Here is a 12,975-nt window from a genome sequence, read left to right as displayed (position 1 = left end):
TCGCCACTCCAGGTACACTTACTGACAGAAATATCTCAGTAATGGTGCGATTTATGATTATGCAAAGAGGTAGAAACATATAAGGAGATAAATTAACTTGTTCATTAGTTTCATTAATGAAGTAATGAAATGAGCCTGCAGGCCAGGCTTTCTGCCATAAAAACCATGTGATGGATGAGCCTCCGCTGTGACACGGTGCTCTGCAGGAACACTACATCATGTCCTCAGACAAGGACACGCATATCATCATGTCATATCATCCCCTATCCCTACAGAACAAATTATTTAATATCCTTTTCTCTTGTCCACCTCTGCATGCAGGCAGAGCCGTAAAGCTAACTTCAGCCACGTGTGACTTCAGTCAAATGTGTCACAGCTGCAACAAAGACCAAGATTATTATCATATCACAAGTATTCCTGATGCTCATGCAAATAATTAGCTCTTGTCTCTACTCTGCCAGAGTTTCACTGACATATAAAATCCTCGATCCATCAGTTATCAAGGACAGAACACTCTTCTGTGTGGTGTGTTGATTTAGACTAATGAGGCAGGTAAAGCTACACAGAGAAGTCTGTGCTAACAGAGCTTTAGATTCTATGATTAAGGCAGTTAACGATTATGAAAGTTGGTAATGGTGAAAAATAACTGCAACCAATTTTAAAAGTCAGTTTGTTGAGATATCATGACAAATAATGTCTAAATTAAAAACTGCTGAATTGACACTACATGAGTTTAAATGCAATTTTGACGTGAAATTACAAATGAATCGACTATTTTTATTTTGAAATGATTACATCAGTGCGTTGATAGACTGGTGACATGTTGTGCTAAGCTTTGTTAACTGGGATTGTTATAAACGTAACAGACAATCCCTTATCTGGAAGTATCTGAACGTGCAGTAAGACTCTGTGGCTGTTCTTAAAGCTGTGGTAGGCACCTTCAGAGAACCCAGCGAGAGTTAGCTAGATTTTAAAGTAGCCCGCAGAAACTAAATGCTAAAGCTAAATCCCCTCCAAGCACATGAACATATACTGCGAGGAGGACTGCAGCACATTGTCATCTGTAATACAGCTACCTTCCTCTACCGTTCTTGTGTGACTGTGTGTCGCTAGCTTTAGCTTGTGTAGGACTCTTAATCAGTGCACGGGCAGAGTGCTCACAGGTGGATAAATAGAGAAGTAGATGAGCATGTAAGCCATCCAATCATTTGTTTTGGTTGAAATTTATTGATTGGCTAATTACAGGTCTGTGAATGCCACAGATACCATCTTTTTTATTGTCTTTTTTGTAACATTTATTTACTGATTGCTAATCTCTATAAAAATTTAGAATCTGTAGGCGCGCAACCGAATTTAAGTACGGGAAGTCTTCTGGTTTCCATTTTTGGTACGTTTGTAGTCCGATTTGTGTCGACCAATCGTCTATCAGCACTGCAGGCTGCGGCGTATGCAGGAGAAACAGTACATGTGGAGCGGTCATCTGACAACAATTTACCTTCTTATTAATCTGTATAAAAAGACATCTGCAGCAAGCAGCTAACAATCTGCTCTAGATTTAAAATTCCCGACTTCCTCGAATGCACCAGACATGATCAATCCTACCTTCGTTCAACAAATGGCTTTTGGGCTTTTTATGCCTTTATTTAGAGAGAGGCCAGTGGATAGTGGCGGAAATGGGGGAAGAGAGAGTGGGGCCGCCGCATTTAGGACTATATCCTCTGTACATGGTCGCTGATTTAACCGCTGAGCTAAACCGGCGCCCATTTTAAAAGTAGTTTTCTTCTCCTCTTGAAGACAGACCTGACAAAGCTTCATTTTTTACTTTTTACTAATCTGCATCATGATGTTGAAATTTTGGCAAACTTGAGACCTGTTTTTTTTTTTTGGTTCAAACAGCTACCGTAAGTCAGAGTTAAGCCTCTGTGTAACTTACTATTTACAGAGAAACTGAGACTCGCCAGAAACAGATGAACAGGCGCTCCTCCGGGGGATTTAATAACCCATGAAATTATGCTGTTTATTTTGCAGACACATCTAGAGGGGCAAAATTTGCTTAGGTTTTAAGCTGAACACGGTTGTTTCTCAAGCTGCTAACTGTACTGTACTGTACTGTAAACAATGCAGTACGTGGAACAGGAAGTCTTGGCTGGAAGTCGTTTATCGCTAACCGCTGGCTAAACCGGACACGCCCAACATGTTCCCCGTTGGTCCCAGAGACTATATCGTTGTCAGACTATAGTTGATGGGATGCGAGATTGCCAACCCAACCTTTAAGCCCTACATATTTTACACACTCCTTGATGTCTACCAGCTCAAGTCAAGAAAAAGCGAATATCTTGTTTGGCCCTGAGTACCTCAACCGAACTCTGTCCGAGGCAGAGATATTTTTCTTCACATAAATATGACTTTTTCCATCTTCCATACGTCTGGCCTGACCGTGGGGTGGTCACTCTTGTTCTGTTTTGATCCATTTTATCCTTCCTGCCACTTCTCGGGCTGGTCAGCAGGGATCAGAGTATTGAGGCTGACATTTACAGAGGAGCTGGGAAGAAAGGCAAGGAGGCAGACTCTACAGGAAGAGGTTTTCTTACGGACTAGTTGAATGCCTTTCGGTCTATTATGCATTTTGTGTGTGTGTTTACAGTGTATTTGTATTTTACCTTCCAAAATACACGTCTGTTTTGTTTTTATGTGTCTTTTTACAACCTTTATGAGCATCTGTCGGTCCACTGCTCCACGTTTTACACACCGATGTTTGACTTTAAGCGCTGTGTAGGTGTGTGCGTGTGACTGTGTATTGTGCATTGTGTATTGAGCTGCCATAGTAGGCCCATTGGTATTCAGTGTGGGTGCCGCTCTTCCTGCTGCAGTCATCTCTGCAGTCTGCGAGACACAGTACAACACACACTCCTTAGACTCTCCCACTTTCTCTCTCTTCTTTCCTGATCTTACCTCCCATCTATTCCTTTCTTTCTTGCAGCCTTTATCTGCGTCTATTTTCTCTCTTACTTGAAGCCGTTCCTGTCGCTTCTGTAGTCAAATCATCTCTTACGTTAGTTGACATTTTCAGCTAAAATTTAAGCACCTAACTGCACGCATGTGAAAGAAAACATCTCTCTCTTCGAGATAACTCCTGCTCTTTTTGCAAACACATCGACTTGTTGTTCCCTCACCTTTCCCATCAAGCAGAAGGTAATGGCTGGCAGCCGACACGGACGCCTTCACACACGCTCACACGCATCGCCAGCACGACCTTGAGATGGCATTTGCACCGCGCACCTGTCATCCCTCGGCCCGGGCTTTTGAGTTCGTAATGCCGTAGAGCGGCCTGGTCACCGCGTGAAGGGGTGGCTGCAAAGTGATGGACGGTTATAGGGGACGGGACTGGAATTCGTAATGAGTAAAAATGGCCGAAAAGTGCGTGTGTACACTGAGAAAAAAAAAAGCGGGAGCAGGAGAGAAAGAGAGAGAGAGGAAGGTAAACTGATGACCGGTGAACGTCTCGGAGGGATTGGATCTGTCTCTGTCAATAAACATCTGAAATTACAGCTCTCTTCTCGTGTGTGTGTGTGTGTGTGTGTGTGTTTGCTGGCTCTGAGTGTGTGTGTGTGTTTGCGAGTGTCATGTGTAAGTATTGACTGGATGGCTGTGGGTGTGCTGAATAGTTAATGTCAGAAGCAGATCCAGCTAATGGCTTGACTAACTAACTACAGTGAGGCTTACTGACTAATTAATGCTTCGTCTCAAGGTCACTGTTTGGAGCCCAGACTGACTGCATCAGTAATAGTTTTTATAAATCATGTGAATAATCTTATCTCTCTCTGGGCGTCTCGTATCTTTTATGCTGCACTTTTACGATCCCTGCTATTATTTTAATTCACTCTCATTATCTCCCTGCTGCACCTTATCTTTAATCTATTAACGGGACTTTCTTTCATGTGTGTCTGTTTGCCTTCACGCCCTTTACCCAGCGTCTCCCTGCCTTTCAAATCCACCAGTCGATTCCCTTCACGTCACACCTGTCGTCCATGTAAGTGACAGACAAAAGACAAGAGGAAGAACGCTTGTTTCTATCTGCATTATTCATTTATTGTGTTCTAATCAAACATTCATGCTACACTTTCCCCCACAACGCCACACGCTGCCTCCTAACTGGCAGATTTTTGCTAACTCGTCTGTCAGCCTTACTTTATAAAACTTGTCTCGTTTGCTCCCCAATCGGATCACACAAACAAAGTATTTCATTCCCCCCACGTCGGCTACGTCTTAACAAACAAGGAAATTAGTTTATAACAAGCTCAGGATTTGCATAATCAAATGGAATCACGTCAGCCGTGATGCCTGATGTGTCCGAGGTGGTTTAAGAGATTTCATAATGATCATACACTACTTGTTGAAATCTTAACTTCTGTTAGGTGTAATTTGTCTGTGAATAAAGCTGTAATGGATAATTTCCCAGTTTCAACAGTTGTCTTAAAACCCTTAAAACATGCGCTAAACTGTTTGTTGCAGCAAACATCCCTCCTCTTTATCCTAGCTCTGAAGAGATGCTTGCACTCTTTATCTGAAGCTAACATAAGGCATCAACAGGCTGTGTTAGACAAATTAAGTCGACAAAATGTCCTCTTTGTCTGACTTTGCCTCAGCTGCAGCTCAGCACTTAAACACTCTCTGTGGAAACAGAAAGTATTTTGAATTCAAAAGAGAGTTTTAACTTCAACATTTTAATTTGAATGTTGAAGTTAAAGGAGAAATTCGCCCCTGGAAAAAGCCACTGTGAGTCAAAGCTGGTGTTCTCTGTAATCAATAGAAGCAATAATATTTGAAATTGGCACCATAGCTGTGGAGAAAGTTGTATAAACAGCTCAAGGTTTCACCCATTCTACATTCCTACAACACCCAGCGTGCACTGCACCCCTCCCTCTGAAAGGAACGGCCCAGCCAGAGACGCTGGAGTGAAATACTACCATTTTCCATTCAAGGACATTGATCGCTGCAGGCAAGGGCTCAGAGCGGTACAGAATCTGAAATACGACAAGAATATATATTCTGGTGCATCGTCTAACAAATCTTTGGGACTTCGGTCTACATTTCAAACCGGACAATTTTGAACGAGACATGACTCAGTTTTAAATGTGGAATGTCTGGGAGGGAAAACAGGAGAGCAGGCAGCGTTTCAAGGCACCTCACAGAACAAATGATTACATTTTACGGTATGTGTTGTTTCAACACTGCAGACATCGGAGGCGGAAGTCCTAGATTGAGGAAGTGTAGTTTAGCGAACTCCCTGGCCTCCACCAGATTGCGCGTTGTTCGTAGTCTGGCAGAAGTTTTCCAGGGCCCATTGTAGAAGCGAATAGCGTCCTCCAAAGGCACAGAGCAAAATTGCATTTTATTTTCTCCCATAATGGCATTAGCTCCCCATAATAGCATGATAAGACTGAGGTTGAAAATCGGCAAACTGGCCCTTTAACGCCCTTTAGCGTTTTTTGTGCTGACAGCAACTATTTTCTATACAAAACCAATGCAGTTCAGCGTTTTTAGCACTCAGCGTCTTCAGTGCAAAAACGCCCTCGACGTCAGCTGTTAAAAATAGTGCAACTTTTGGAACACCACAGCGCTTATCAATGTCACTTCTCTCTGACCGACCAATCCAAATCAAGAAGGGGCAGGACTTACGATATATAAACTTTGGCGGAGGAGAAGATAATCCTTTTGGTTTTTTTGAGGATACAATTTTCAGGTGCAGAGCTGCTGCGTATGCCAGGATACGATTCCTTTTCATTTGTTTACGTTTTCTTAATTACATTCATGAATAAAAGCAAATATTAAGCATACAGACGTAATGATCACTACCAAGGGAAGCGGGAGTGCTGCCAGACAACTTTCGTAACCTAGCAACAGTAAGCGCTGGTGGCAAGCATTCTGAAATTGAAGTGGTGGGCTAATGCTAAAAACGCCGTCAGTGGACACAGGCCCTTACAGCTACCAGAAACCGTCTCAGGTGTAGTATGGCTAACCAACTTACTTAAAAAATGTGAACACATCCTTTTAGACTCAGCTAAAGTAGACAAAAAAAAGACTTCTTGTCTTGATGTTAAATTACAAATTTACAGTGACTGTATTTCAGTCAGACAACTCGTGTTTGTGATAGTTTGAAATGTTAATTGCAGCAGCAGAACATAGCTCGTGTTTGGCATCTAGGCTCCGACCTCTTCACTCCTCGCAGATTTATTTTACATGCAGAACTTTGAGGACTGAGGAGATAACATATTGAACCTAGCCGGAGCCTGCAGGTGGATGCTGGGGTTGGTGGTGAGGCTGAAAATATGAGCGCAGCACTAGTGCAGGGCAGCGATGGCTATGACAGTTAGTGAGACTGGAAATCTTGCAGCTTTAATAGACTGCCAAATATTGTGATTTTGGAGGCTGACGCATGTCAAGTTCGAAATCATTGTAGCTCGCGTTGCCCGCCTGAACTAGCTCGCAGGCGTCGCTCCATGCAAGCAGCCAAAGAGCTTTATGTGAGGAAATAAGCTGATGATTGAACTGCAGGAAGCATCTTTGTCTTCGCTCATAAGAATAACAACAAAACATATCACACTGCCTGAAATTGCTGTCTATATTCTGTTAGCTGGGAAAAGTCTGATTCACTGGATCAAAAGAAACTGTGTAGCTCAGGACTGTGTGTGTGTGACAGTGTGTGTGAGAGAGAAGGAGGAACAGCATGCTATTAATCTTTCACACAGAGGATTGGGGAGGCAATCTGTTGGCTATCATAGATGATACATGACCCGCTATAGAATGATTCGCCTGTTGCATACCAACACACACACACACACACACAACTACACACTCAGGCATCACACACTTGCACATTTACACCGATGTGTCGCGTAAGGATTAAAGGACGTCACTCCCAAAGCTCACCCACACACACACATGAGCACACTTGTCCAACAATGCAATACTTGTGCACATGTTAAAACACACACACACACACACACACATATATCGTGCAATTGCATGCATGCACACTCTCACACATGGTCTCATCTGATTCAAGCATGCTCCAATGAGCCCCCTCCTGTAGGTAAACATGTTCTCCTAAGTTCCCTCCAAGGCCAAGCACCGCTCCCTCTCTCCTTTTCATTCACACACACACACACACACACACACACACACTTACAAATCAAGGGCAACACATGTTGAAACAGACATGTTGTTAATCATGTCGTCCTCAACCAGTCTATTAATAACCTCTGCAGGGTTCTTGTCTTTCGCGCCCCCTGAGATACAGAACCGTTTCTATGTTCTGTCTTAGATGACAAACTCCATCAGTCACTTCCAATCCGGCCTCCCTGATGATGCAGTCTGCTAACTCTACTGGTTATTTACTCAATCAGCATTAATTGTTGCTCTGGAACCTTCTCCCGAACTTAAGTTGACAAAATAGACGAGTCATTTATCGCTAGATTGATTTTTTCACTTGTGTCGAGGTTGATTTATTTCAGGTAGCTGTATTTGTCTAATGTGATTGTGTCAGCATCCTAAATAAATTAGACATCAAATTGCTCTGTATGCATTCACCTGCTGCAGGTGAATATATGGATCTAAGAGTGAATCTGTCAAGCAAATTGCTGTTTACAAAATGCAGCCTGGTGTTGATGAATGCAGCATTTGTTTAGTTTGATATGAAAACTGTAGCACAATAAAAGAGTCCTCGAATCAGATGATAAACAACTTAACAGACTGTGTTTACCTGCAGCAAAGAAAGCTTTAATATGAAAACAAGCAAGCTGATTTCATCTATGATGTAAGGGATTCGTCTGTCTAACAGGTCTGGGCTGTCCAAACATTTAACCAGGTGTAATGAGGTATAGAGCTTTTTGCATTTATGTTCATACCAATGACTGTAAAGATGTGCGACGCATCTCCATCTACTCTCATTGTACAACATTGAAACCCCCTGAGGCAGGGTGTTTTTTGGAGCCAGAGACTGTGCAGTACAGATCTGTGGGTGGAGCTGCTGTAGCCGCTTCCACTAACAAATCACACACTTAACTTACCGTAAAAAACAGCAAAGATCCCGCACGTCAGCGTGTTTAACAGCAGAACACCTTCTAGTGTTGGTCTGAAGCAGACATTCACAGATATGTAAACTTCAATGACTGTAGTGATTGTTTAAGTTATGTCTCCTCTCACCGATCCTACTCTACTCTGCTAATCCAGAACAGATCGGCTGCAGGAGCCGTATTTGTCAATGGCTGTCAATCATCCCTTTTACAGCATTAAGTAACTAATTAAAAATAAACTTGTCATAAAAAAACACTTGGACATAAATCAGAGTGATAATAACTAACTATAATGACTGAAACCATGTTTGAGACAAAAGTATTAGACGTGTATTTTGATTTTATTGTGTCCCATATGTTAACATGGAGGAGGCGGGCTTTATGACCTATACTGCAGCCAGTCAGCAGGGGGCGATAGAGATGTTTTGGCTTCACTTTTAGGGAGCCAAAACATGGCCCGGTTCCCAAAATCACTTAGCCAACTCAAAATTAGTTCCCCTAAATGGATTAATTTTTAAAACAGTTGGCTATTTGTTCAATTCTTTGTGCTTTGTCACTACATAGTCTGTCCTCTTACAAGATTAGTTCAACAGCTTAAAAAGTACTGTGTACATTTTTGCTGTGTTTAAGTGGGTCAGTCTCTATCTCACCATTAAACAAATGCATCTTACTGTGATATAAGGAACACCTTTAAAACTTTGATCTAACTTACTCTTACATAATCAGCTATTCTATACATAAATACATTTTAATATCTCACTATAATTTAGATATAAGCAGAAATAAGAGACATTTTAAAATGTGTTTATGTGCAATCATATTTGATATTATTGCTTTATTATTATTAATTACTGTGCTCTACTTAATTATTTATTTATATCACATGACAGGGAGTGTTGATATGCTGAATAATAATTAATTATGTAATAGTTTATCAACCAGTGAAATAACAGTCTGCTCCGTGATTCAGAGGTACCAGCTTGATCAATTGAACATACACACTCTGCTGTGACATTAATTAACAGCATTCAGAACACCCGGCTGAGGCGGAGTGATACACACTGTGAAAAGTCCCAGTGATGTTGTTCTCTATATCGGCACTCATGGAATGCCTCTTATCCAGTCAGATGACTTGGTCGGAATTAACTGTTGTATAAATACAGATGACATATATGGCATTAAGGATCAATAATAGTGTAACCCAACTGAAATTAAATTACATTACATTTTAGATTGTGATAGCACCTCCTAGTTTTGCATCAATATAGTAGTATAAATAAACCACCCTCTTGTGCCTTGCCTCGCTTATTCCCCCTCTATTTCTATCAGGACGTCCACTCAAATCACACTGTCACTCCATCAGATCAGAAAACGCTGCCACAGCTCGTTTAGCAGCTAACCAATCAGATCACAAACCCCTGTTGGTCTCTGTGGGAGACCCTGTACTACCAACTGAGTTTCTCAATGCATATCGTCCATGCTCCTCTTGCTCCTTCATGTGATCATCATCAGCGTCGTTGTTGTTCTTCCTGAGCAAGATGACGAGTTATCAATGAAATTATTGTGTTACATCATCATTGTCATTACCAGCATTAACATCAAGAGCAGTGACATTGTTTTACCAACATTTTGTGTAAGCCTGGACCCCTCGTGTCCAAAACTTTCTCAGTACACATCTACCTCTATATTTCTTTTATGAAGGCTCACTTGTTTCTGCTTGTTCCTAATGAGTATAAAATAAACCCAACAACTGTTTCGCACCAGAATCCATCACAGAACACGGCAGCTTCATTAATTCAGGCAAACAGATCAATGCCTCAAGGCTACATGCTATCAATTCATATTTGCGTCTGTGTGTGTGTGTGTGTGTGTGTGTGTGTGTGTGTGTGTGTGTGTGTGTGTGTGTGTGTGTGTGTGTGCGTGTGCGTGTGTGTTTGAGGATTAAGAGGTGCTGGCTTTTGAAGCAGCAGAATGCAGAGTTGCTCCAAAAGGTGACAATTTATGCCGACTCAGGTGTCCCTGCGTCTCTCAGCTCTCTCTCTCCTTTCTCCCTTCATTGCGCACTTCTTAAACCCAGCCCACCCTATAAATAACTTGCATGCTTTCACATGAGAGTGATGGTGTCACCACACAGCTGTCCAATAATTGTTGGGACCTTTTCTAATTGCACAGAAGAGTTTATGACTATGACCCACATTTTGTTAAAAGCAGATGTAATCCAATATTATAATTACTTCAGCTTTGGATTTGGACGATCTTTCAGCTGAATGGTTTTGCTTTTCAGTCCACTACTGGTTTGGTTCCCTCTTACTGCTCTCATAGCATCATTTCCAGCAGAAGCAGGTAGATGTTTCTAGATAACAAAAAGCCCTGACAGCCCACCGTACACTAACTGTCCATCACCAAACGCCAGACGCAAGTGAGCAGCACTGTGGTGTACATATAGGCCTTTTTCACAGAGGACATTTTTTACATCCAACAGGAGAAAAAGCGCAGGTGTTTATAGTAGCATTAATGATGGCTGTATTCCATTTAGCTGCTTCAATTTCATGGTCCTGGTTGTGGGCATGCCATTGAACCATTGTTAAAGTTATTATTAACACCTGCGCTTGGATTTAAAAATGTCCGCCGTGAAAAAGGCCTAAGATATTTCCTCAGTTGGTAGCGACCAAAACAGAGCTTAAAGGAGAGCACCTAACATTGGCCAGGTTCCCAAAATCAGACTCCAAATGAATTATACTGTTGGATGTAAATAAGTAACTGTTAGGTAGCAGGACTCTTCAACTGAAAGGGGATGCTGTGTCAGTGTTGTGGTTTCACTGCCCCCCAGTGTCCAAAAAAATCTGTTATAAAAGGTTTAATGATGTATGATACAGGGCAGCGCTGTCACCTCACGGCTAAAAGGTTCCTGGTTCGAATCCCGATTCGAACGTAGTGGGCCTTTCTGTGTGGAGTTTGCATGTTCTCCCTGTGCACGCGTGGGCTCCCTCCTGGTACTCCGGCTTCCTCCCACAGTCCAAACACATGCTCGCTAAATTCATTGGTGACCCTAAATTGCCCGTAGGTGTGAGTGTGAGCGTGAAAGGTTGTCTGTCTCTGTGTGTGTGATTGGCTCCAGCTCCCCCCTGCGACCTTCAGCAGGATAAGCGGAATAGATAATGGATGGATGGATACATAGATACATTTGATAACTAGTTAATTAGAAACACTTAAGTATTACTTTTGTGCACACACGTAAGATCTCTGAAACAGCTCCTTGTTTTAAGCTCAAGGCAGGACCTGACAGGGACGTGCATCACATATTTCTCTTCATTCTCTGTGAATGCGATGGCTTTTTAAGTGTTTATAATTTGTAAAAACAGAAAAAGGAACTTTACGTGTACGTCTGGCCTAATACCCACTTCACTTTCTTTCTCAGCCTTTCTAAAGCTGTATATTTAACATTGTTTGCTCTCATTAGAATCTGAAGGTCTCTTATTGAAAGCAGCTCTTTAAAGAAAACAGAACAATTCGCCTCCTTCTCCTGCCCTCCTCTCCTCCTCCCCCTCCTCCTCTCTAATGTGCTCACTCTTGCTTGCTCTCTCCCCCCTTTTTACACAGTGAAAACAAGTTCATGCACACAAAATGAATTGCCACTTAGTTTGATGCTTGTGCTCACATTTGGAAGATAAAGAGTGTAAACATGGAGCAAGAGAAAAGGGGAGAATGAGGAGGAGCGAGATGGAGGAGCGCCCAGATTACAATCTGTTTCATGTAGCCTTTGTTGTTCTTAGCGCTGAATTGGTTCGAGGGTTGAGAGACAATTACTTTGGCGGTATTGTCATTTTCACAGTCATGCACACAGTGGTGTCGAAATCGCTTTGTGAAACTACAGCGTGTTGTTTTGCATATCTCTGAGGAGCAAACCTTAATTATGTTTCCTTGTTGTCTTTTTTCCCTTTGTCTCTCTTTTCTATCCCTTTAACCTTCACCCTCCTCTTCCTCTCATCCCTCTTTTTCTCATCTAAAATTCTTTCCCTTTATCCTCTTAATCATGCCGTCTGTCCTTCTTTTCTCAAATCTCACCCTTCTTTACCCCCCCTGCCTCGCCTCCGTCTGTCCTCCCTGCAGGTCTCTGTCTGGACGTATTGTCGGAGGTGTGTGGTGGTTCTTCACCCTGATCATCATCTCCTCGTACACGGCCAACCTGGCTGCCTTCCTCACAGTGGAGAGGATGGTGTCACCCATAGAGAGCGCAGAGGACCTGGCCAAACAGACAGAGATCGCCTACGGGACGCTGGACTCGGGCTCTACAAAGGAGTTCTTCAGAGTAAGGACTCAACACACTGCTCATTTTCTTAATTAGTTTAGTGGTTAAAGGCTTTTATTTTGTTTAGTGGAGTAGATCTGATACAGAGCTGAGACTTCAGGCCTCAAAAAAGTTCCAGACAACCTGGAAAAGGACTGTTTTCACCCTGCTGGTCACGCTGTTGTTTCTATTTTTAAAACCAAACCAGTTCTGCGCAACCAACAGCAATCTAGACTTCTTAAAGGGGAGGTATTATGTTAATTTCAAGCTTCATATTTCACTCTGTGATACCTGTGGAGTAGCTTAGCATAAATTAAAAAACTCAATTTTTTTCTGTGCAGGCCCTCATACAGCCTCTGCCTTAAAAGACTCATTCAGCTCTGTCCCTTTAAGAAACCCCGGACCGACAAGGCTGCTTTCTTCTGATTGGCCAGCTCTCCGAAGCCTGCTGAGCTGCACTTTGTGATGTCACAAAGTGCAGCTCAGCAGGCATCCTTTTACCGACAGATTTGAAACTTCACCCACGTTTAGTATGGACATCTAACATTGTAACATTATGTCTTAAAATGTGAAACAGCATACCCACTCTTTAAGGTTTCAAGGGTACAATAA

General features: G+C 42.3%; 1 protein-coding gene across 2 annotated transcripts in view; it reads left to right on the top strand.

The window, feature by feature from the left end:
- gria4a (glutamate receptor, ionotropic, AMPA 4a) overlaps positions 1 to 12,975 on the top strand; it is a 125,790-nt gene that overhangs the window by 90,131 nt on the left and 22,684 nt on the right. For both annotated transcript variants that reach the window (XM_069669153.1, XM_069669152.1), the window contains exon 14: positions 12,186 to 12,384. In XM_069669153.1, coding sequence (XP_069525254.1) covers positions 12,186 to 12,384 — 199 coding nt within the window. The remainder of the gene's footprint in view (positions 1 to 12,185; positions 12,385 to 12,975) is intronic.

Source organism: Semicossyphus pulcher, unplaced genomic scaffold, assembly GCF_022749685.1.
Source record: "Semicossyphus pulcher isolate SPU_LCO1_2020_fin unplaced genomic scaffold, fSemPul1.0.p SCAF_19, whole genome shotgun sequence".
Taxonomy (NCBI): Eukaryota; Metazoa; Chordata; class Actinopteri; order Labriformes; family Labridae; genus Semicossyphus; species Semicossyphus pulcher.
The sequence above is the reverse complement of the archived record's forward strand: the minus strand, read 5'-3'. Positions and strand labels throughout refer to the sequence as shown.